At 49.1% G+C, this 26371-nt stretch overlaps 1 protein-coding gene across 1 annotated transcript in view; it reads left to right on the top strand.

Annotated features, from left to right (window-relative positions):
* The window catches only part of LOC147683102 (disintegrin and metalloproteinase domain-containing protein 28-like), a 3314421-nt gene that overhangs the window by 2008519 nt on the left and 1279531 nt on the right, over nucleotides 1–26371 (top strand). The window contains exon 8 of the mRNA XM_086942499.1: nucleotides 15618–15795. Within this exon, the coding sequence (XP_086798625.1) occupies nucleotides 15618–15795 (178 nt within the window). The remainder of the gene's footprint in view (nucleotides 1–15617; nucleotides 15796–26371) is intronic.

Raw genomic sequence — 26371 nt, forward strand, 5'->3', positions numbered from 1 at the left:
TGCCAGCAGTGGCAGTGGAATTTGTGGCCTTCTACAGTCTATAGTGAACTACTATTACTTCCTCTGGGGGCAGAGCACTTTGCTGACATTGTGGGCAATGCTGCTCCTTTTCTTCTTTGAGCTTTCCTTTGTGCGTGGAGTTAGTCTCTTGGCCTGCTAGAGATAGGTAACTTGCTTGATTGTGAATGGCACTTTTGCTCAGTCTCTCTCCAGACTCCTCTGCAGCAGAGTATGGCCAGTGTGTCAGGACGCACATGTTTTGTCAGTTCTACCGGCATAGCAGGTTTCTGCTGGGAAGGGGGGGGGCGTAATCTCCAGGTTATGTGCGGCAAAATAGCTGCATAGTCCCGCTTGTATACAGTTCTGTTTGTTCTGGTAATGAAATTGGTGTTCCCTCTTTCCTAGTCTGTGCTTAACTGTTGGTCACTATGTGATGGGGCATTGCTTTTTTCTCTTTCTTGCCAAGTGTAGGACTCATGTGGCTGACATCTTCCTCAGAAAGATCAGCGATCCTGTTGGCAATGCTGCCTTTCCATGTCTTGCCATACTGACCTGCAGATGTGTCTCTCACGAGGCAAACTCCCCTTCCTTCGTTCACAGCATACCCTTTTGCATGGAGGACGCTTGTGGTCCTTCTCCGGGGTAGTCTTTGTGGTTACTTGTGTGCCTTAATTGTGGCAAGGGGAATTTGCTTTAGGAGATAGCTGGCTATTACCACTTAAAGATGTGATACTGCGAGACACCACCAGGTGACGCAGCAGCTACCATTCCCAGCTTCATGAAACTATAGGTCACAGCTTTCGCAGGCAGAGCGGGAGGTCATCATTGCTGCAGTGGGCTGTTGAAGAGGTATGTGCGAGCACTGTCGAATTTGTGCTGTAAGGCAGAGCTTTTGATAATCACCAGGTTCGATTGCAGCTATTCAGTCACCTGGAGCTGCTCAACGGGCTCGGTGGTGGCAAATGCTTTAGCCCATCTGGCTGTGTGGGCACGCTGGTGTGACAAAGCGGCTTGCTAGCTGGAGGGACAGGGGTTGCCGCTGTATCGCTTTTTTTTTCCCAGCACAGGCTTTGGCAGCCTTCTCCTTGATTTCGCTACGGATCTCCCCAGTCTCTATGCCTGTTTCAAGCGAGGTCACAGAGTTATTGCAGGCTTTCTGTGTCCCCTGGCAGTTGTCTTTTCCGCTACAGGTTGAGCACGTCCTACAGGCAGGCGGGGCCTCGTCCTAATATGCGGGTTTTAATTACGCCATGTGCCGGTACAGTCATGCTGGCTGGAGATGTGGGCAGCTGCTGTGGGAGATGTTGCCTTACAGGAACGGCCGAGCGATTAGTTTACTTTTTACCTCCGCTCCAGTTGAGGCCTTAGCTGGTGGCCGACGTGCCTCTTGTCCCGTAGCTTGGCTTTCATGATCGCTGGAACTTGGGCTCAGGCTGCTCGCCCTGTAGGAATGTTCTATGTGTGGGGTGGTGGTTCACCTCTTCCAGTGCCACTCGCTTCTCTTCCGCTTGGACTGGCAGTGCGTATAGGTGCCTTAGGCATGGAAGGACCACTGCCCTACCCTCGGCACTTTGCCGTCTCCAAGTTTCTCTCACCAGGGCCGGTTGGCATGGGAAAAGCTGCAGGGCATGCACGTGGGGGTTATGAGGCCTTGCTGGTGGGCACCGGCGTGTTAACTCCCCAGGAGACTTCACTCCCTCTCTATGTTGATCGCTGTGATGCTGGCAGGAGGTGCCTTATGACCAGGCCATTCTTCTCCCCACAAGGAACATCTGCCAGGACACATGCGGGCCAATCCCCTAATCTTCATTGTGGTGTTGTGGCCCCTATGCACACATGCTGCGTTAAACAATCCACACAGACGAAGTAGTGCGATACTGGAACTGGCCCCCGACACGTGTACCCGGACCATTTTATTAGCAGGGTCACCTGACTGGTGCTGGCTTTGATGGATGGGTGTTAGTAAGGGTGATATACAGGGTGAAACACTAGGATGTGTCCAGCCGGACAATACACCTGGGTCCCCTCTCACATTCTCGCACAACCATCCTGCAGTGGGCCGAGATCGAGTCGGCGATCCTGGAAGAAAGGAGGCCAGGGAACTTGCCAAACACCCTAATGGGACACATTAGGATGAATCAACAATTGCCTTCCAACAACACTTCAAAGATGATGATCACCCCTTCCAAATATATAGTCCCACCCACACTGACTGCAACAAATGGACCAACAGCCACCTTTCCCACTCTTCCTACCACCAAGGATCCCAGAAGGGGGAACACACTTTTCATAATTCCGATACTACATGGCGGTTTTTGGGGGGGCAACAGAAACTAGATGCTTACACCAGTGCCCTTGTATACCTTGCTGTCATTACATTGGCTTACTACTGCAGACTCACCGGGTTTGCGCTTTACTGTTTGTGTTTCGTCTTCAAAACGTTTAAAACTGCACCACCTCAAAAATGTATATATTTACTAAACACAATTGTATATAGTCCATCCAATGAATACAATTCCTTCTTCCTGGATTTTTGTATTCTTCTTTTTATTATTTGATGAATCACAGCCAACGCGTTTCGTTCGTTAGTGAAGTAGTGTGGCTCACTGGTTAGAGGCGGCAGACCCGAGAGCAGAGGACGGCCCGGGACCAGGGTTCGAATCCCGGCGCGGCAGGTTTCTGGACCAGGGTCAGCGGACTCGATAATTCTCTTGCCTCGGTGCCCACTCTGATCAGCGATCACACTCGGCAACTCTGGGCATTAGCTTGCCTCATCTTCACTAACGGCCCCACCAGACTGCCGGGGATGCCTGGTCTCACCCTGGAGATACCCATTAAGGGACCATCTCTCAGGGAAGCCAGGAAGGGTTTCGCAGCGGTCGAAGCGCCTTGGGACCCTACGGGTAAGTAGTGCGCTATATAAATGCCTATACATACATACATACATACATACATACATACATACAACTTCTTCAGGGCTGGAAAATTAAACCATATACAAAACAACATTTAAAATCAACATGCAAAGACTTACAATACCACATAAATATTGTTGGAAATGGGGGTTGCCCAAGTCTCAAAGGGGGTAGCATGGCATCAAGCGGGCAGGCCAAACTTGGAGGACATGTGAAGCACTCACGCAGTACCCTCAGTCAACACACCAGGCACACTACAAAAGAGGCAGGACACCAATCTGAGTTGGAAAATTAAACAGTTTAGTATCTCCAACCTGCAAGGCAAAAAGGAAAAATACACTGGTAATCACAACAAGGCGCCAACTGGCGCCAGAGCCAAGTACATCCTGGGGAATTATTTACATGGGACAAAAAGGGTTGAGTCCAAAGTCCATGCTGTAATAAAAATGGTTGGTTAAATGAACATTAGACCTGGGGCCAATCTGGCGGGGCCAACTCAGGGTCTCATCCTTAGGGGTAGGCTGTAATTGCAAACTCTAATATTATGCATTAGTACACTTTATGCGTTATTACGCCAAACCCCACCTCTGTAAGGGAAAACAGGACATCACAGAAAATCCCAACATACAGGAACACCTGCAATAAATCAGATTAGGGATATCAAACATCAGTCGGAAGCATTAATATGCATTAGCATCAGTAACCTCCTATCACTCCGACACGACCCCTGTAAGGGAAACATCAGGGCATCATGGCACAGAATAGACAGGAGCACCTGTGACAATTCAGCAAGGCTTGCTCCTTAACAGGGGATGGGACTAGGGGCCTGGAACAACATGTCAGGCCAACCTCTGGGCTCACCTGCAATAAAGGGCACCACCCGGTCTACTCCATCATCCCTGTGGATTTATCACAACAGCCCAAATACATTTAAAATTCGGCACACACCTGCAAAAGAAAAAGTCACCTTCACCTGCCCGGAGGCACAAAAGCCTTAACTATAAAACCACCTAGGCAGTACATAACGGTAGTATCAATCATAAGCAGGGGCGCAATAACCTAAGCACCCAGCATTGACATAAGGTGTGGCCGTGTCTCAGGGGGGCATCGATAATTCCCTGGGGGACCCTATGGGCTAGCTATCGGCCTCCTCCTACTGGCACAGTCTACTGGGGCCACAGACTCCGGCGGGGCCCAACGTTGCAGGTACCCACTGCCAGACGGGGCACCTGATAAGGTAACTCAGTCCCCGGGGGCGGGCACCGGCAATGTACCCCGTTGCCCCCCCCTCCCTCCACCAACTTAAGACAGGCCCACACTCACCGGCAGTCCAGGGACTCCTTGGCGGTAGGGGCAGGCACCGACAATGTGCCTCGAGGCCCCTGCCGCACAGCGTTCAACTCACGGGGCTTCCCCGACCAACCGGGAGCCTCGCGGGTCCTGCAGCACCCTCACATCAGGGTGGAAGAAAGGAGGGGTTTGCGCTTCCTCGAGCGCCCCTCCCAGCGGTATCTTTCGGCTTCTCCCGGGCCCTTCTGCCTCACAGGGGCCCGGGGTTTTCAAACGGCGTCGGCGGGGCCACCGGGGACGGCGCAGGGACCTGGCCCGCGAGGGGGAAGCCTGCCTGGCTTTCCTCCCTCCTCCTTCGGGTCGCTTCTTCCGTGTCGGCGGGCTGGCACCGACAGTGTGCCCCGGCCCCGCCTTCTCCACTGGCCCCTCACTCTGGGGCTCAGACCGGCGGGGTGGCCTCCCGCGACGGTCGCTTCTCTCGTCGGGGCTCCCCCTTCGTCCACGGGGGCCCCACACCAGCGCTTCACCCGGGTCCCCCTCCTTCCTCACGGGGACCCGGGGCTCTGATTCCGCCTCTTCTGGCCTTGCCGGCCGTCAACCAATCCCTGCGCGGCCTCTCAGGTCACGGCCGCGCAGGCCAATCCGTGCGCGGCGGGGCGGGCCGATGACGCGGCCTGGCTCCCCCGTCACGTGATGCGGGAGTCGACGGCCTCAGGGCCGAGCGCGGCCCTTCCTTCACTTCGGCGGCCCTCTCCTGGTACCGGGGGCCGCCGCAACGACACCCACGACAGTGGGGGGTCCCCACGACAGCGCCGGGCCGCGGCAGTGATATCGGCAGCACAAGGGGTAGGCTCCCTTTTTAATTAATTATTTATATGCAGACAGCGCGCTGACACGAGGGTAGGCTCCTCACACTCGATCCTCAGCACAGTGCCCTCAGGCCACAGCGCGATTCTCATGCAGGACAGTGCCACAGCGAGGGTAGGCTCCTCACACTCGATCCTCAGCACCCGGGCTGCGATAAGGGGTAGGCTCCCTTCTATTTAATTATTTATATGTCGCTCTTCTCCACAGAAGAAAAAGGGGCGCTTTTCTCAGAGGACAGCTCCTCCCTCAGCCCACACAGTCCTCAGGGCTGACAGCACTTCGGGGGCCACATCAATCACAGGGCACAGTCCCTTGGGGGCACAATCCTCCCCAGGCAGCTCTACAGGCAGCAACAGTCTTTGGACACCCAGCGCTTAGGGGGCGATACTGTAGTTTACAGCACTTGGCAGCACACCTCACAGGGGGGTACACAGTCCCGCAGTCCGCCTCAGGGGCACACTCCTCACCTCCTGGGCGCTTCCTCCTGCAGTGCTGGCGTGGTACCCGGTCCAAACAGCGTCAGTGACCTGGGTTGGGGCCCTCCCTTGTCAGGGGCCCATGGGGACAGCAGCGGGGGGGGCTTATAGGGGTGCAGGGCCCAGCTCACAGGTCCATGTGGCGGTCGCACCTCACAGCAGGTCCCCCTCCCTTCCTTGTCCCAGCGCTGACTAAAACTCTGGTGACACTTTCCCCTATTTATACCCTCCTCCCAGGCAGTGCCAGGACCTTCTAGAATGTTGGCACATCTAGCCTAAACTGGTTCTAGGGGAGGGGGTGAGCACCCTGGGTGCCAGGCTTTCCCTCCAAAAGCTAGGGGTTGCTGGGTAATGTTATCTAGACAGCTGACCTATGTCAGTCAGGTGGCAAAACCCATGGCCATGGCATCCATTTTAAAAACAATACATTTCAGTCAGGTGCGTTTTCAAAATGGGGGATATTTACAAGTGTTCACATTATGTCAGGTAATTACATGTTTACAAGGTGTCTCACACCACTCATGGCCTATACAGGTTTAATCCCATGGGGGAGACAATCCAGATAAGGGGGTCAAAAGCGAAAAATTTTGGGGGAAAAAGGCCAAGTCCAACACGACTCCCCCCCAGCCAAAAGCCAGGGTAGACACATCAATGCCTTGATGGGCTTCCCTGCTTGGGGCGGAAAAAGGTGGACGCAGGCCTGCAACTACAGGAGCACCTGCAGTCTCTCCTCCACTCTGGAACCCAATGGTTCTCTTTCGCAACCCTCCCTTCACCAACAGAACCACCCCACTGGTGTTCCCTAGTGGGATGTTTCTCCTTCCTAGAGTGGGAGGCTCTAGCCTCAGGCTTGTGATACTCTGGAACCACTCTCTTCTCTCCAAATTTCCACTGGTCCACCCACCTGGGGTCTACACCCTCAGAATGACCAGCCCTTAGGGGCGAGGCTCTCCTCCCCCTACTTCTCCTCCTAGGGTTCCTCCATCTCCTACGCCTGGGGACACCCTCACACAACTCTCTCCCCAACCTGGAGTCGAGACTCACAGGCTGAACCGGTGACAGGGGCGAGTCCTCCCTCTCCCTGCACCCCCTCCCAGAATTCTGCACCCTCCTACCCGGAGAAGTACCCCTGGGAGTCACTTCCGGGGGGACTCTGATTACAGATGTCCCTCCCACCAGGGCAGGCAACTCCTGTCCCTGGCCACCCAACCCGGGATCTGCGCCCTGTGGCTGAGCTGGTGACAGAGAAGAGACCTTCCTCCCCCTGCACCCCCTCCCAGAGTTCCGCACCCTCCCACTGGAAGTGGTACCCCTGGGAGTCAATTTGGTAGGGACCTGCCTTACAGGAACCCCACCCTCCAGGTCAGGCAACCCCTGAACCTGGAACCCCAGTCCAGGATCTAGACCCTGTGACTGGTCAGTCCCCCGAACCCCTGGAGCTCTGATTAATGATGCTCCGGGTTCTCCTGACCTAAGGGGATCCCTCCCTCTGGATGACACATCGGGGCAGCCTAGCCTCCCAAGCTGGGGTTCTCTTAAAGAACACTCCAGGCCTGGTGGCCGCAGCTGGGGCACCTTGGGACACCTCCCCGTCTCACTCCCTTCGGGATCACTCCCCTCAGCCTTCCCAGACGCTCTGGCACTTACCCAGAGGTCTGCCTCCCGTGCAAGTTCCCTGGGGTCTGAGAACCCGCACTGCAACAGATGGTGACGCAGTCTTGGGAAACAACTCCTCAGCATGTGCTCCCGGATAACGGCATGGCACAGCCCTTCCCAATCCTCCACTGCTCTCCTCACCACCCAATCCTCCAGTACAGTCCAACACTCCTCCTCGAACTCTCCCCAGGACTGATGGGACAGCTTTCCCCTGCCCCTGAACACTAACCCGTCCTCCTCCTCCGGGGAATCAGGCACAGTCTCCTGGGCTTCGGGAGTGGGACACCTTGCACTGGACCTACACTCGCTGCCACCACTGGATCCCACCCACCTTGGTGAATCCAGACTCCTAAAACCACTCTCAGGGGACAAACTACCCACCTGAGCTGATCTCTCCCTGGCGAAGGCCCTCTCCGCCTCCGCCATCCTCTCCAGCGCTAGGACTCTTTCAGTCTCTAGTCGCTGCTCTTCTACCCTCAGCTGCGCTAAGCCCTCGGCATGCCTGAGCTTTGCCAGCACCAGCTGATACTCCCTCTCTTCCCTCCTATCTACCCATTCTTCTGGGGACAGGGAAAGGGATGGGGCAGTGCCCCCGGGACTGGACCCAGTGCGAGACTCCCTATCTTCGGTGTCCTCCACAGCTACTGGCATCTCCGCCCTCTCAAATTCTTCCTCCTCCTCCTCAGAGTAACTACCGCCCAGGGTTCTGGATGGGGAGCCCTCTCTCTGGTCTCTAACCCACTGACCCTTTAAAACCTCGGGGGGGTAGTCAGATAAGTCCCCATCAATCTCTAAGGGCTCTCCCCTCTTGAGGGCCTCATAGAGAAACAGGTTCCTCCTAATGTTCCCTACTGGGGGTATCCCTCTCTCCAGGAGGAAGTCTATCACCTCCTGTTCGGTGTACTCCATCAGTTCCACTTCCTGGTAGATCAACCCCATCGTGGCGAGGTACACCCGGGACACACCCTCCCAGTGGAACAAGGGGACAATTCAAAACACTCTTCTGGAGGAAGCAATCAAAAACAATAATCCCCACAACAAGGCTCAGATTACCTCCAAGCTCTATTTGCAGTGTAAGCCGTGGCCGCTGTGGTACTGCGCAAACACAAGTCCTATCCCACCGCTCTGCCACCAAATGTTGGAAATGGGGGTTGCCCAAGTCTCAAAGGGGGTAGCATGGCATCAAGCGGGCAGGCCAAACTTGGAGGACATGTGAAGCACTCACGCAGTACCCTCAGTCAACACACCAGGCACACTACAAAAGAGGCAGGACACCAATCTGAGTTGGAAAATTAAACAGTTTAGTATCTCCAACCTGCAAGGCAAAAAGGAAAAATACACTGGTAATCACAACAAGGCGCCAACTGGCGCCAGAGCCAAGTACATCCTGGGGAATTATTTACATGGGACAAAAAGGGTTGAGTCCAAAGTCCATGCTGTAATAAAAATGGTTGGTTAAATGAACATTAGACCTGGGGCCAATCTGGCGGGGCCAACTCAGGGTCTCATCCTTAGGGGTAGGCTGTAATTGCAAACTCTAATATTATGCATTAGTACACTTTATGCGTTATTACGCCAAACCCCACCTCTGTAAGGGAAAACAGGGCATCACAGAAAATCCCAACATACAGGAACACCTGCAATAAATCAGATTAGGGATATCAAACATCAGTCGGAAGCATTAATATGCATTAGCATCAGTAACCTCCTATCACTCCGACACGACCCCTGTAAGGGAAACATCAGGGCATCATGGCACAGAATAGACAGGAGCACCTGTGACAATTCAGCAAGGCTTGCTCCTTAACAGGGGATGGGACTAGGGGCCTGGAACAACATGTCAGGCCAACCTCTGGGCTCACCTGCAATAAAGGGCACCACCCGGTCTACTCCATCATCCCTGTGGATTTATCACAACAGCCCAAATACATTTAAAATTCGGCACACACCTGCAAAAGAAAAAGTCACCTTCACCTGCCCGGAGGCACAAAAGCCTTAACTATAAAACCACCTAGGCAGTACATAACGGTAGTATCAATCATAAGCAGGGGCGCAATAACCTAAGCACCCAGCATTGACATAAGGTGTGGCCGTGTCTCAGGGGGGCATCGATAATTCCCTGGGGGACCCTATGGGCTAGCTATCGGCCTCCTCCTACTGGCACAGTCTACTGGGGCCACAGACTCCGGCGGGGCCCAACGTTGCAGGTACCCACTGCCAGACGGGGCACCTGATAAGGTAACTCAGTCCCCGGGGGCGGGCACCGGCAATGTACCCCGTTGCCCCCCCCTCCCTCCACCAACTTAAGACAGGCCCACACTCACCGGCAGTCCAGGGACTCCTTGGCGGTAGGGGCAGGCACCGACAATGTGCCTCGAGGCCCCTGCCGCACAGCGTTCAACTCACGGGGCTTCCCCGACCAACCGGGAGCCTCGCGGGTCCTGCAGCACCCTCACATCAGGGTGGAAGAAAGGAGGGGTTTGCGCTTCCTCGAGCGCCCCTCCCAGCGGTATCTTTCGGCTTCTCCCGGGCCCTTCTGCCTCACAGGGGCCCGGGGTTTTCAAACGGCGTCGGCGGGGCCACCGGGGACGGCGCAGGGACCTGGCCCGCGAGGGGGAAGCCTGCCTGGCTTTCCTCCCTCCTCCTTCGGGTCGCTTCTTCCGTGTCGGCGGGCTGGCACCGACAGTGTGCCCCGGCCCCGCCTTCTCCACTGGCCCCTCACTCTGGGGCTCAGACCGGCGGGGTGGCCTCCCGCGACGGTCGCTTCTCTCGTCGGGGCTCCCCCTTCGTCCACGGGGGCCCCACACCAGCGCTTCACCCGGGTCCCCCTCCTTCCTCACGGGGACCCGGGGCTCTGATTCCGCCTCTTCTGGCCTTGCCGGCCGTCAACCAATCCCTGCGCGGCCTCTCAGGTCACGGCCGCGCAGGCCAATCCGTGCGCGGCGGGGGCGGGCCGATGACGCGGCCTGGCTCCCCCGTCACGTGATGCGGGAGTCGACGGCCTCAGGGCCGAGCGCGGCCCTTCCTTCACTTCGGCGGCCCTCTCCTGGTACCGGGGGCCGCCGCAACGACACCCACGACAGTGGGGGGTCCCCACGACAGCGCCGGGCCGCGGCAGTGATATCGGCAGCACAAGGGGTAGGCTCCCTTTTTAATTAATTATTTATATGCAGACAGCGCGCTGACACGAGGGTAGGCTCCTCACACTCGATCCTCAGCACAGTGCCCTCAGGCCACAGCGCGATTCTCATGCAGGACAGTGCCACAGCGAGGGTAGGCTCCTCACACTCGATCCTCAGCACGCGGGCTGCGATAAGGGGTAGGCTCCCTTCTATTTAATTATTTATATGTCGCTCTTCTCCACAGAAGAAAAAGGGGCGCTTTTCTCAGAGGACAGCTCCTCCCTCAGCCCACACAGTCCTCAGGGCTGACAGCACTTCGGGGGCCACATCAATCACAGGGCACAGTCCCTTGGGGGCACAATCCTCCCCAGGCAGCTCTACAGGCAGCAACAGTCTTTGGACACCCAGCGCTTAGGGGGCGATACTGTAGTTTACAGCACTTGGCAGCACACCTCACAGGGGGGTACACAGTCCCGCAGTCCGCCTCAGGGGCACACTCCTCACCTCCTGGGCGCTTCCTCCTGCAGTGCTGGCGTGGTACCCGGTCCAAACAGCGTCAGTGACCTGGGTTGGGGCCCTCCCTTGTCAGGGGCCCATGGGGACAGCAGCGGGGGGGGCTTATAGGGGTGCAGGGCCCAGCTCACAGGTCCATGTGGCGGTCGCACCTCACAGCAGGTCCCCCTCCCTTCCTTGTCCCAGCGCTGACTAAAACTCTGGTGACACTTTCCCCTATTTATACCCTCCTCCCAGGCAGTGCCAGGACCTTCTAGAATGTTGGCACATCTAGCCTAAACTGGTTCTAGGGGAGGGGGTGAGCACCCTGGGTGCCAGGCTTTCCCTCCAAAAGCTAGGGGTTGCTGGGTAATGTTATCTAGACAGCTGACCTATGTCAGTCAGGTGGCAAAACCCATGGCCATGGCATCCATTTTAAAAACAATACATTTCAGTCAGGTGCGTTTTCAAAATGGGGGATATTTACAAGTGTTCACATTATGTCAGGTAATTACATGTTTACAAGGTGTCTCACACCACTCATGGCCTATACAGGTTTAATCCCATGGGGGAGACAATCCAGATAAGGGGGTCAAAAGCGAAAAATTTTGGGGGAAAAAGGCCAAGTCCAACAAATATAAATACAAATACAAACATAAAATTGACATGACACTTAAAACATTTTCCAAGTTCTAATATTTAAAATATACACAATCTATATCCGTGAGCAGACCATGGCTGAACATGAAACAACTGTACTTGTGTTATAGCTAAATGTGCATATAGACATAACTTAAACAAAAACACTTCAAACATATACAAAAAACATTTGATATGCATATTCGATGTTATACATCATGTTTAACTTTCTGATAAAGGATGTTTAACCAAGCAATACCTAACAAAAAAGAGATTCTTCACACAGCAAGGGACATTTCTTAAGCTATGAACCGATATAGTCATATGGAAAAGAAACAACCAAATACACATACTCCATTCTCTTGTATATACCTGAAAAATACCATGATCCAATAACAACCAAACAGCGAGGAGCAATATATTCTTAACACGTTAGAAGGAAAAAGATTATGTGAAGAAGAAAAGTATATATTAATGAAACATACCATACAATGTTCGTAGTTGCAAACGCGGTCGTGTAGACTGATTTAATCTTTTCTCAAAAGTAAAATGATTCTGATATTTCATGCGGTCCCCTCTGTCTGTCACATAATCTTTTTCTTCCTATCGTGTTAAGAATATATTGCTCCTCGCTGTTTGGTTGATATTGGATCATGGTATTTTTCAGGTATATACAAGAGAATGGAGAATGTGTATTTTGGTTGTTTCTTTTCCAGGTTCATAGCTTAAGAAATTTCCCTTGCTTTGTGAAGAATCTCTTTTTTGTTAGGTATTGCTTGTTTAAACATCCTTTATCCAAAAGTTGAACATGATGTGTAACATCGAATATGCATGTCAAATGTCTTTTGTATATGTTTGAAGTGTTTTTGTTTAAGTTATGTCTATATGGACATTCAGCTATAACACAAGTACAGTTGTTTCATGTTCACCCATGGTGTGCTCACGGATATAGATTGTGTATATTTTAAATATTGGAACTTGGAAAATGTTTTAAGTGTCATGTCAATTGTATGTTTGTATTTGTATTTATATTCATGTGGTATTGTAAGTCTTTGCATATTGATTTTACATGTTGTTTTGTATATGGTTTAATTTTCCAACCCTGAAGAAGTTCTGTTTCCAGAACGAAATGCGTTGGCTGTGATTCATCAAATAATAAAAAGAAAAATACAAAAATCAAGAAAGAAGGAATTGTATTCATTGGATGGACTATATACAATTGTGTTTAGTAAATATATAAATTTTTGAGGTGGTGCAACTTTAAACGTTTTGAAGAATTCATTTTTTCCTGTGGTAAGGGTGGCGCTCTTGGGCAGGGATTGCTGTGAAAGGTTTTGCACACAGGATTGAGCTAAGGGATAAGATATTGGTAAAACATTTCTGTTGATTGGTGCCTGGCAAAAGATTGATCCACTGTCAAGTTCTTTGTGTTCTTACTTTGTTTTTGTTTCTTGTTCGCGTACTACATTGTCTTCATCTATGCTAATCCGGATTCACATCCCGTCTGAGCCATTACCTGTAGCACTCGGGCCCCCACTTGCAATGATCCTTCCATTTATTTTGAAACCCAAATTAACCTGTATGTGCCATTCATGTGCTATCCCCTTATGCCTTGCAAATGTTCTTCTCATGTTATGTGCCAGTACTACAAAACACTGTAGAATTCAATAAAAATTTATTTAGAAAAACCTATGGAACTTGGGCTCTAACTTTGCAGTGCTTTATTGGAGCTGGTGGTTTCCGGTGCTTGGCACAAGCACTTAATTGTCAACACCAGCGCTTGCAAAAGTAGGCCTTAAGGTGGTGCAGTCTGAGTTGATCAAAACAACAGTCAATTATTAATTCAGTGTACATTAACAGTGACTATTACCTGCCACCCCCACCATTCTTATAGCTTTGGGGACCTGGAACAGTCCGAATGGTCACACTTGTAGGAGTGTGATGGTTAGTAGTTGTAGTGCTACTACCATTAGCAGCATGGCAGGGGCAATGTGTGGTACACGCTGCATTGGCCTCCTGACGAGAGCCCTGGCTCTTGTTTTTTATTTACAAATTAAGGAGTGGCTCAATGCGTAACTTGGCTAGAGGGATTGCGGTAACTTGGACTGAGGGAGCACTGCTGGAGCCTGCATGGAAGAACTGATGCATTATCCTGGCAAGATAAAGCACCGAAGGAGGCTGGAGGGAGTGCTGCATGCACCTGAAAGGGGGCAGGTGGGAAGTCCATTTCTACCTAAACATTATGGAGCACTACATTTGTGAAGAGATGCTGTATAAGTATAATTTATCTGAGGGGGGACTGCTGGCATCTGGATTTGGGACTACCTGCCGTAGCTTAAAGGGGGAAGTACTACAGGTGCATGAAAGGAATGAGAGAGCACTTTTGGAGGCTGGAGGGGGTTTTGTCAAGCTTAGGAGTAGGATGTGAGGCAGGAGTGCATGCATGAGGGCACTTTCTTTTAGCATGGAGGGCACCATATTTTTTAAGCTAAAAACACCTAATTTTTTCTATCCCCTCTTAAGCATCCCCCAGCCCAACACAAGTTAATGAGAAAATGAAATTCATATTTTTCCTGTACATCTCAAGCGTTTGTCATGCTTCCAGCGTTGTGTTGGTGGAGCAGTCCAGGATCAGAGAGAGAGATGCTGCATCATAAATTTGGATAATTTCAATGCTTGAGCTATTCCTGCTATTGCTGTGGATAGGTCCTTCAGTGGTTATTCCTATGTTGGTACTACATAAGGTGATTAATTTTTCTAGAGGCAGATAGTAATTAGGTGTCACTCAATATGTTACACACACTGCTTAATAGGTAAAATCATTTGTGTCAGTGCCCAAATGTTTAATCACAAGCACACCATTGGTGCTATCGAATATTGAGGTGCTGAATACCAAGACTGTACATGCCTGAGTGATCTTTTTTATCCACCGGCAGACACCCCCTGCCCTTTATCATACTGCTTGAAGTTCATTTTCAGCCTTGCTTTCTTTCTTTGTCCCAGTTTTTCCGTCTTTCTCCTCCTCCTTTTCGCCTTTTGTGTGTTTTCCTCTTTTGCTGTGGGTCAAAGTCTGACACACAAAAAAGTACCAGTTCCCAAAACCGAGTGTTGGTGTGCCCCACCTGCAACCACCAACTCAAAGCGCTGCTCAAGCATAGTTAACAAATATGTCACTCATGAGTTCACAGTAGTCATTGAAATGTCACTCTAAGCAAACTAGATACTTGACAGCCCTTTTTCCCTCCTCTACTATTGCTTGCATGTTCACATGTGTTGAAATTGCAATTCAAGAAAATCCTAGCAGGTGGTTGGTAGCAAAGTAGTTCAAATTAGTATAATGTTTACTGTAATTTACTGTGAGGCATTACCCAAGGAATTAGGGGGCATATTATCAAGGGGGTTTATCTCCGCTTTTTTGGCTTTAAAAGCCAAGAAGGCGGAGATAAAATTATCTCCCTATTACCTAGCTGTCTCTAACACCAGTTAGCGACAGCTAGTAGGAGATAACGACCATCATGGGCCCCACTTTGCATGTCATTGATATTTATCACTAATGATATGCAAAGTGGGCGTGCCAAGATGTTAGCGACTGAAAACAGTCGCTAACATCGCTATCTCCTATTACCAACTTTTGGAGATATTCGCGCTAAGCGCGAATATCTCCAAAAGCTAACACCTGCCCTGAGCAGTTCTTAGCCATGTTATCCAATGGGAGGTCGATAACATGGCTAAGAGCATTAGCTCGCTAATGCATGAATATCGCTGACTTTTCAGCGATATTCATGCATTGCGGCGATTTTTATCGCATTTGCGATAAACCTTGGTAATACCAAGGTTTATTTGCGGTACAAATCGCCGCAGCGCAGCGGTAAATGTTTGTCTCTAACCAAGCAATAGCGATAATTATCGCTATTGCTTGGAAATATGCCCCTTAGTCATCTGAAATTATTACCATTTCTTCGGTGGTGATCCCTAATTCTCAGCATTTAAAAAATGAATGGGATATTTGCTACTATTGCAGAGAATAGGACCACTAGTAAGTGCCACTCTAGTGGCACAGTTGGTGCCCAGAATGTTTTGTTTCAAGCTAATCTTGCATGCCAAATCTTGTTGCATCCTTTGCCTGATATGATATTGTTTTTTCTCTATTGTTACCACAGCTCAATAACTCCCACAGCATTTAGTGGCTGTAGTCTCAAACAGTTCGGCGTTTTCATTAGGAAGAGCATGCCCGCGTGCCTAATGAACAAGCCAGAATCGACACACCTCATTACTATGCCAGAATGTGGGAATGGCATGGTTGAAGTTGGTGAGCAGTGTGACTGCGGACTCAAAGAGGTAAATAGTTTTTCTTAATTAATGACACTTAGTTATGGAGAAAGACTATTAGGCCTCTACGCCTGCCAGGTAAACTGTGTCTGTATCTTCATGTGGGTAAATTAACGAACATAGAGCTAAAGTTTCAAAACTTTCTGCACATTTAAAGTCACTTTAGGTGCACAAAAGGAGTGTTTCTAATGGGTGCTGCTTCACTCAGAACCCTTATGTGAGCCCCTCAACCAAGGATCAGATAAGATATAGATACTGTTTCTTGCAGTGACACTCTACCAGCAAGCAGCTTCAGCTGTGGATCAGCATAACAAAGTAGACATAGCTGTTCCATGTGAGGCACCACAGGAGGCGATGACTCACGCACCTGAGATACAAACAATTGAGATTTTGTTCTTAGCTATTTTGACTTTTTGTAGAAAATTGTCTCTTAAACCCTAAGACTTCCTGCTGTGAAAAATGCAGGAGACAAATGTCGTTCTTCCACCCACGTTCGAAGCTCCTGTGGTGCCTTTGGAATAACCATGATGCATGCCCACATTCACGTTGTATGTTCTTTTCCATCTGAAAACCCTCATAAAAGGCGAAGACAACTTTTCACGGGCCACCAACAAGAAGAAAACAGATGGCATATCTTGGTCTAGAACTCTTAAGTGGGGGTAGGTAATCTAAAAAAATAAAAAAAGACAAAGAAGAAACACACCTTCTCATCCTGTTATCAGGTACAGAGAGAAGAAAGAAGGGAATGGCCCATTGAGCTATCTGACTCTTCAATGGAACTGATTCCCATCCTGATAAAGGTGCTGCCATAGGAGGTACGTTTCCTAGTGGCTGGTGCTTTGGTAGAATACGTTCTAGCATTTCAGTAGGCTATTTTGGCCAACATTGTTTCTCTGAGACTCTCTGGCATTCCGTCGGTAGATGACATGGGCCCACTGATGACTTTCATGAACACTGACCTTGGCCTAAATCCAGCAGCTACTTCGCCAATTTCTTTCCGTTCGAGTACCAGTGGTGCTAGCTTGTCAGGCTTACACTTCCAAACAGAACATTTTCACAGTTGTAGAAAAAGATAGACCATAGATTTGGTCAGTTGCAAGAACCAGAGGTGTGAACGGTTTCCCTTTCTAAATCATTCATGAATTCATTGTTGCTGAAAACTGCTGGACAGGATTAAAATCCAGGAACTAAGATATCAAAAAGGTTGAAACTAACTCCTCCGAAGACTCAGTTTCTAATACCTGTTTCATTCTGACTTACATTCTTTAGACTTTCGTGCATTCTAATTAAGGTGAGATGTGAATGACGGTAGATATCAGGCTGTCTCTACAACAGAGGTCTACAAACGTGTTTAGGTTGTGCCCCCCCAGCTGAATTTTTTTAAATGTAGGGCCCCCCCCAACACCTGACAGAAATCTTTGGAATCACGTACACTACTACTCAGCTATAGCTCACGTCAGCTGCACAAGTTACAAGGACACCAGACAGCGCTGCAATATCACTGATATCAGAGGAGCCTGGACCGGTGAGAGCCGAACTGCTACCGAGTGTCTGTGTGAGTTACTTGACTGACATTTGTGTTTAGGCTGGTCTGGCTCCTGCTTCCTGTGGCAGGAGCTGGTGGGCCGCCTCGTAGTTTAAAGTTGACTGCTGGCAGTCATGGATTTATATATTGCAGGCAGTGCAGCTTGCACGCATGCTACATTAGACCCGACTCCACGTTGGCTGGGGCACACCATTATTGCTTTGCTTTGGGAGAGCTTGTATCCGGCGGCTGCTACTGGGACCCGACCCCACCAATGCCATCAGGGCCGTCTAGATTGCTGCGGGAGACAGTCAACGATAGTACTAGGCACTGTCGCTGCTTGCGGCCAGTGGGGAGTTGCTGCCCGTCGCCTTCTGTGTTCTGAGTCAGGTCAGTGAGATTTGTATTTCTATAACCTCGTGGCCAATGGGAGAGAGAGCCCCCATGTGCAGCTGTTCTGCTGCCTCGGGCATCTCTCTTCTCGGTGAAGCCATAGGAGAGCTGGTGATGGTCTGTGCTTTTGTCTGTTTATTTCTTGGTAAAGGAGCCCCCCCCTCATCGGAACTCCTTGCTTCTTTAGAGCCACAGGTCTACCCTCCTTTACCAGTAAATTGGCCAACTGACGGGTAGGGGAAGCTCGCTGCAACAATTATGGCTCCGCTCACCATCAGGCACTCAGAGCCTGGAGGAGTTGCTGTGCTATGAGAGGGGCTGATGTCAGCCACCTTACTCTTGCAGTAACTTCAACACTTCCATCAGACAATGCTGGCCCCTAGTATATCACTGTGACCCTTCCAGAAATTAGTGCAGCCAGACATCACAAGGCATAGAGATACATGGCATTTTCATAAGGTGAAGCAAGTAGTGAGACAGTGTACAGTGCACTAAGACACCCACGGAAACAAGTGTGTGTTTAAATTAAATTCATTGGCAACACACAATCAGGCCACTGCCAGCAGTCAGTGGGGTGCTGGTCGTACAGACTGTCTCACATTACATCTACTCTAAAATGACACTGTTTCTCGATGCAGAGGGAGAGTTGTGGCACTGCGGCCAGCGACTGACGCTGGAATCTGGGGATCATGGTTCGATCCCCGGCGCCAGAGCCAAATTAGCTCAGCACCATGTGACTCTGGGCAATAGCTTGCTTAATCTTCCCGACGGCCCCCAGTGCCTGGAGTCCCTTACCGATGATTGTTTGCGTTTTACAATTGTGGATTATTATTATGCTCAAATGGGTATAATATATGACTATTGAAATGTTTCTCTCATCTTAACTGCTTGATTTTACTTACAAGAAAATGTCACTCATAGTCCTTGAAACATGACTCAAATTGACACTAAAATTATGGTAATGTCACATATAGCACTCTGAAACCTTTGCAGCGATGTGAAATTTAAAGAGAAAACTTGTGTCATATAGCTACTTCTTTTCTACATACTGTGTTAAGTTAGCATGAGTTTATTAAATGTTTGCACGCCGTTTTCATTCTTGCTTCACTTTTGCACACGACACATAATTGTTGTTTTAGCTTTCAACCCAGAAGAGCTTCGTCATTTACAAGACAAATAATATGTTATTGCTCTGATATCAGTTTTGTTCTGCACTCTGTCTGCACAGTGAGTGCTGAAGGCTACATGGATATCTTAACCCAGTGTTGTTGTAAGGTCTGATCTTTGCACCCCTATAGACATAACACACATGCTGCTGCCAAAATCTGGCGCTAGGCGGGTTTTATATTGTTGTGCTCAATGCACAAAAACACACTTGATGTGCTTCGCATGCAGAGAGTTGGTGTAAGATGATGTGATCCTCCTGCCACTGAGATTTTGAGGTATGGGCCCGCCCTGCTAAAACCCAAATGAGACCTTCATAGATATAAAATACTATGCTAAATAGGGAGGTTATGTATGTATGTAAGTGTGTTCTTATATAGCGCTCAACTTACCCTAGGGCATCTCGACGCTTGCCTTGGGAACCCGTCCTGGCTTTTCCCGGTGAGATAACCCGTACTGGGCATCCCCAAGGTGAAAGCCAGGCATCCCGCCGCAGGGGGGCCGTTGTGGAGATTAACAAGCTAATGCCCAGAGTTGCAGAGTGTGAACCCGTGATGGGCACCAAAGCGAGAATTATCGAGTCCGTGGACAATTGGGCTCAAGACCCTACCGCGTCGGGAATTGAACCCTGGTCCCGGGTCTGACCTCTGCTTTAGGGTATGCCTCCTCTAACCAGTGAGCCACACTTCTCCAGGGTGTGAATTAGACGTTGTTAATTTCTATTCATTTCAGCATCTTAGTATGCTGTCACCATTCGCCTTTTATGGACTGATAACTATGCTGATAACTTTGTTGCTTATAATATGTTTGCTAGTATTATACAAGATACTGCATTTGAGAACCTTGCATTAGTAAATAAATATTTCAAACATGCACGTGTCCTCTTTTACTCCACGTTCTGGTTTGTGATGATTATATAACGAAAGAGTGTTCATGTGTTCCACGATACCTGAGGTAATCTAAGTTCATGTTCTGGTCTGTCTAAGCATTGGGAGTTTGTTATGACCAATGAGACACTGTAGCTAGCTCGGTAAGGGGATTTTGGGTACTGAGGTGAGTTTTGGACCATCCAAAGTCACAGAGGTTCCAGGTCTCTACGCACAGTTCTGTAGGAGAATGGAATTCCCACTACATGGCGCCCATACGTTGTTGGCCTTATATCATGACACTTGAGTAGTATATCATTCAATCCTTAACCCCTTCACTGACGTTTCCAGAAAACGGTAGTGTCGGAATAACCTACCTATTTTTGAAATAGGTCTTTTCAAGCTTGATTCTTTCTAAAATGGTTTCCTTGAATTACTACCCAGTTGTGCTACAAAGTTTGCTTTGTTTTTTCTCATTCCTGTGCTGTCATGGCCCAAGCCGTGGACATTCCGCAGCACAGTCACATTGCGGTGCAAGATCATTTGCAGGCTTACAATGTGCCTTTGGAAGGCTTGGCTGTGATTATGGTTGTGAGTGCGGAACATGCTTACCCTTACGAACTCTTTTATTTGTGGGTCAAATTTCCGGCGGTGGACGCAAATTCAGGCGTCTTCCACACGTACACTCCCACAGTTGTACCTAATGAGTATACTCCGTACAGAGCACAGGAAGTACCTATTGATGTTTGGCAGCATGGAGTTTGGTTTGGTGGCGCCTTACCCCATTCTTTAACCGCTCCGAGGTTAGGTCCTTTGTCCATTCCAGGCGCTAGTTGGCCTGTTTTGGCTGGATTTACTCCTCATCCTTTACACGGCAATTGTAACTTGGGTGAACTGCGTCAACTACATGTAGTCGCGATTGCCTTGATTAGAGCCTTAGTGCATTACATGGGCCGTAATCTTCCGGGTGGAGCCCCGGGGGGTGCGGCGCTTCCGGCAGGGCAGGATGGTTTGAAAATCAGTCCTGTCATGGTCAATGCCATTATGGGCAAGAAGCCCCAGGAAAAGGATGATTTTCCTTTCTGGCTGGCCAAGAAATTTGACCAGCTGTAAGCTGTATTTCCCAATACGACTCCTGGTGAAAAACACCGGATTCATAGGCTTAGTTTGCTGAAGGATTTGGCCCCTGAGCTTGTTGACTGTAAGACCTGGGGTAAGACTTTTGTGGCGGTCTATGCTCGGTCCTACGGCACTCCATCTATGTCCGTGCTGTCTTCGGTCCTTAAACGTGTTCAAGATGATCACGGACCGGAATCTGCGGTCGAGTTGGGCATGCGCCTGTGTGGCACATTTGATGTAGTTTGTGATCTGATCCTTGCTAATGTCAAGGGGGATGCAGTGAACTTTCAGGTTTCTAACGCGTTGGCGGCGCTTTACGAGGCTGAGAAACCCCGACAGTTAGCAAAGATTATTGTGGCGGCTTATAAAACCGTGGGTCGCAATAGTAAGGGTGTTAAGCCTTTTTCTGTTACAGATAAAAAGCAGCCCCAGGGACCAACTTTGGAGACGGAAGTTCAGCCCAAGTCCAAAAAACAAAATTGGCCTAAAAAACAGAAACAGGGAAAGCAACCTTAACAACAACAAACACAGGTTTCTCGCCCTGCGGCACCTTTGCCTACGCAGTCGGAACGTGTTTATGAATTGCGCGACCGCGTGACAATTAAGACTCCTGATCGATTTCAGGCTTCTGACCAACGCTCTCCTCGTTCCTTTCAGGACTCATCGGCTCTGACGACCGGTGGTGGAGGCGGGGGCAGGGGTAGGGGTGGCCAGCAAGGAGGTGACGAGCCCCGCCCGAGGAACGGTGAAGAAAAGCAGGAAGGCGCTACGCCTAGGAGACCACAGTTTGCCAAGAAGAAAGTTTGCAGCCTTAAGAGCACATCGATATGCCCCAGATAGTGAGAACGCGGCTTCGGAATCTGACGTGGGCTCTGACCTTGCTGGACAGCGCGGCGGAGATTACCATAGTGAGAGAGGCGCTCCGTCCACTACTGAAGGTGACAGCGACTGATACTTTTGTTGTCATTAAAACAGCTGACACCAGAGTTGCTCCCCCTGATAGACTTTTTGAAATTGTCCTGTTAATTGAAGGTGACATACAACGAACCATTAAAGGGGTATTTTGGGAAAATCTTTCGTCTACATATGACATTTTACTTTCGGAGGCTGACTGGCCCCCACCTTTTGTGCTCGCAGCTCCGCGAGGGGAGGAGGTGATCCTCCCCAGTTTCGCGAACACAGTCTCGAAAGAGGATGCTCTGCATTTTGCAGAAGAGTGGGCTCTAGCTCTGGCGCCGGCTGTGTACCGCAATCAGTGTGGTTGGGATAAATTGTTCCCCAGCCACGAGATTCCTTTACGGTCTCAGCCACAGCCTCAACCTCAATATCCTATATGACGTGAAGCGAAAGCTTCAGTCGCGGCAATCCTTGAACAATTGGAATATCAAGGTGTAATTGAAACGTGTGTGTGACCGATGAATAACCCTCTTTTTACTGTAAACAAGCCTGACAGTTCGTATCGTTTGGTTTTGGATTACCGGCATTTAAACTCGCATTGTCGTAACAGTGCAGTACAGAATACTCACGGCTCTGCTCTTGTGAATAGTCTTGTGCGTAAGCGGTTTAAAACCACGCTTGATATTTCTAATGGTTTCTATGACCACCAATTGGATGCTATGAGTTCCCAATGGACCAGCTTTACTTGCGGCGGTGTCCATTTACACTTTCGGCGTTTGCCTATGGGCTACAGGAATAGTCCTGGGATTTTTTCTGCCCACATAGTCTCTCTTTTGGAGAGAATAGACCCGGATGCTTGTTCGTATGTGGATGACATATATCTCACAGACGACAAACTTTGGGAGCATCTGTGTCGTGTTAACGGAATAATTTGTACCTTTGCAAACTTAGGTTACAAATTCAACTTTGCGAAATCGCACATTGCAGAGTACACAGTGTTGTTTCTGGGCTACAAGCTTAACAATGAAGGAAAGGGATTGGTTCCTCACTTCCTGGAGAAATGCACACAATTGCGCGCTCCGACAACACTGAAAAAATTACAATCTTTTGGGCTTTTTGAATTTCGGGAGAACTTACATTCCGTAATATGCCCAGCATATCAAGCCTTTGTATGCTTTGATACAACCATCATTTTCTAAATCATGCTGGCTGCCTGAGCATTCGGCTATACTGCAGTTTTTGCAGGCTGATCTGCTCGCTTCTAAATTCTTACTGACTCCTGATAATCAGACCAGCCTGGTGATAAGAATTATCCCTGGGACAGTAGGTTTCACGTACCTGACTTTTAATGAAGGAGACACAGTACCTATTGCTTACAAGTCACACTTGTACACTTCGGCTGAATTGTGCTTTTCCACTGTGGAGAAAGTTTTGACGGCTGTGCAGATGGCTATTCTTAAGGAACATGCCCTGTCACAGGGAAAGCGCATGTTGGTTGTTACCCCGTGTCCTGCCTTGGAGGCAGTCACAAGAGCCAGTGTACCTAATTCTAAAGCTTTACACCCCCGGTGGATTCAATGGGCTGCGTCCTTGACGTCTCAGGATGTCACGTTTATTTTTGACACCATGTTAAGGTCGCAGGAGTACTTACAGTATGAATTTGTTCATCCAGCTCCTTTAGCAATGCGACCCCTGGAGGATTTCCATTGCATCATTTACACCGATGGTTCGGCGCATGTTGCGCATGGCTCTAAACATGCCTATGTTTCTGCATGCGCCATTGTGGTCGGTGCCATGGTGGACGATGACTTCAAGTCCAGTGTCGTGCACACGCAGACACTTGGAGACTGCACTGCACAATTAGCAGAGCTTCGTGCTCTGATGCTTGCATTGGAGTACGCAGATCCTAGGGTGACTACTCTTATCGTAAGTGATTCTTACTACTGTGTCCAGTCTTACAATGAGAACTTAATCTTTTGGATTCAGAATGAATTTTGTGATTCCAAGGGTGGCACAATGAAACATAAAATGATCTGGGTCCGAGTGGCTGAGCTTAAAGAGCAGTTGCCACTCGTGTTTGTGATTCATACTCTTGGCCATCAGCGTGTGGGAGTCCACGCTGTCGGTAATTCGCTAGCTGATGAGGCAGCGAAGTCAGCAGTATCTAAATACTTAGTTGCAGCAGTTACACGGTTCAAAAGTAAAATAGATGATGACATCTTGGTGGCAGTTGCTGCCACTGAGAAGGGAGGTAAATATCCTGCGGGGTTCCCTTCGAAGTACACATACCACTTAAGTACCGATAAGGTTCCTTATGTGAAAATTCCTGATGTTGGCGAACGTTTGATTCCCAACTCAGACCGCAGGGCTACTTTGATTACAGCGGCTCATGAAGGTGTGGCATCTGCGCATGCGGGCGTCTCAGCCACTGTAACTCAGCTACAACAGAGGTTCTGGTGGCGGGGACTTACAAACAGACGCGTGATTATGTCCTTCAACGTGACATTTGCCAGCAGATCAAGCCTTCAATTGCTGCGCGTCCGCCACAGACACAGTTGTACATTTCTAATAAACCACTGGGATGTGTTTTTTTAGATCACTGCGGTCCTTTTTCTTCTGATACTGCGTATAAGTACATCTTAGTAGCAGTTGATTCATGCACACGCTTTGTGTGGGTATGGCACCATCGCAGCGCTGATTCACGGACTGTCATAAGAGATTTGTGTGTCTTTGTAGGGATTCAGGTCAGGGTCCGGCTTTCGCCTCTAAGGCGTATAAGGATGCTATGATTTCATTGGGGGTCCAAGTCAAGGTTTTGTCTCCATACAGACCTGAGGGTAATAGTGTAGTGGAACGAATGAACCGTGATTTTAAGCAATCTTTGACAGCTCGAGTTATAGGCGCTGGCAGAAACTGGCTGGCCCATCTCAATGGCGTGCAGCGTGCTCTTAATAATCTCCCTAGGTCTCTGGGTGGGCGGACCCCATACGAAATGCTCTTTGGCATCAAGATGTATGTCCCTGACCTCAACGGTCTAGACTGCGTGGCTCTAGCTGCGGCCTTTGACGTAGATGAACATTGCAATGTTTTACAGGATCTACAAAAGATCATAGACAGTCTTGGAAAGGAACATTTGCCCTCCACATTGGATGATGCGTTGCAGATCCCGGTAGTTGGCTGGCTACCCAAAGTTGGAGAACTGGTTTGAGAGAAGATCGATAACAAGAAAGAATTTGGTCCTTCCTATCGAGCACCAGTCCCCATTCGTGGACTGAAGGGCACAAGAACAGTCATATTACCACCACTTCCAGGTCGTAAGGAAAACAGGTTTATCTCAATTGACAATGTCAAGATACACAGGGTGGCCGATTCTTCATAGCATGACACCGGCAGTCTCCTGTCCTTGTATGGTGAGAAATTCTGTTTTGGCCATTACTGCAGCTGCTGAGCCAGAAGTGGCCCGCGAGATGCCTGTCATTTCCAATCCTTTACTGAACACTTTCCCCATTAATAACATTGATGACCTCGATTATGCCTATCCTGCTGATTTATCGATGCCTGACTTACAAACACGTTTGGCCACAGACTCTAGATTCTCATTTGACTCTGCTTCAGTGATTTCAAAAAAACCCTCACGTTGTGCAATTTATGCCTCTTTATTCAAGAAACATTTTTTGTTTCCCCCTTGGACATATATTTGGCTAGTACTTTTTTCAGTATACCTTTTTATGTCATTTGGTTTTGTGTTTTATTTTTTCCGTCTCATGGATGGACACTATGTCGAGGAGAGAACATGCATTCGGCATCTTCATGGAACTTTGGCCCCCTTTTCCTTTTCACATTCTGCACACAGACTAAAAAGAGACTTGAACTTTGTTAACATCACAGCTTGGCCGGTTCTTGATGGGATTGTGTGGGATGCAGTTAAATTTCAAATTCATGGCCCCACTGAAGTGGTTAATGTCCCAAATGTACTGAGAGTGAACATGGGGGATGTGGTAAAACAAAACATACGTTCTGATGATTGGAATGTTCAGGCCGTAGAATCATCATTCTCTGATTTAAAATATTATGCTGCCTTTGATGCTGAAGATTTATATTTAGAATCTGCTAATTATGGTGATTTATTTTGCTTTCAACATTTTGGTAACCATTTTCTGCATAAAACAAGTTCCGGAAGGGGTACTGTTAATTACACACAGAGGGAACATTGCCCAGCACCATTACAAGGAAGCTCCAGTACATTTTTGAAGAAGTACACTTACTTTACCGACTTTAATCAATCAAGTCCTGAGTCCTTTTATTTTAAGATGACACAGAAGCCCATGTCCAAAGTTAGACTTACCGATACTAAATTATTGTATTCGAAGTCCTTTCTAGAAAAGCTAGCTGTAGAGGGCTACGAGCTATGGAAGGACACCATTGACCTTAAATCGGTTTGGGGTTCTAAAAGTTGGCAGGTACAAGGCACTGAGGCGTTGCACTGTGCATGTCTCATCCCAAATCACATGTTGTTTTTGAATTCTACTATTTCTCAGACTTTGGATTGGCTACTTCAAAAAAGTTAAATACCCCTGCTGTCCCAAATTTGGAAGAATATTCCGGTTGGGATAATTTCACA

Source organism: Lissotriton vulgaris, chromosome 11, assembly GCF_964263255.1.
Source record: "Lissotriton vulgaris chromosome 11, aLisVul1.2, whole genome shotgun sequence".
Lineage (NCBI taxonomy): Eukaryota > Metazoa > Chordata > Amphibia > Caudata > Salamandridae > Lissotriton > Lissotriton vulgaris.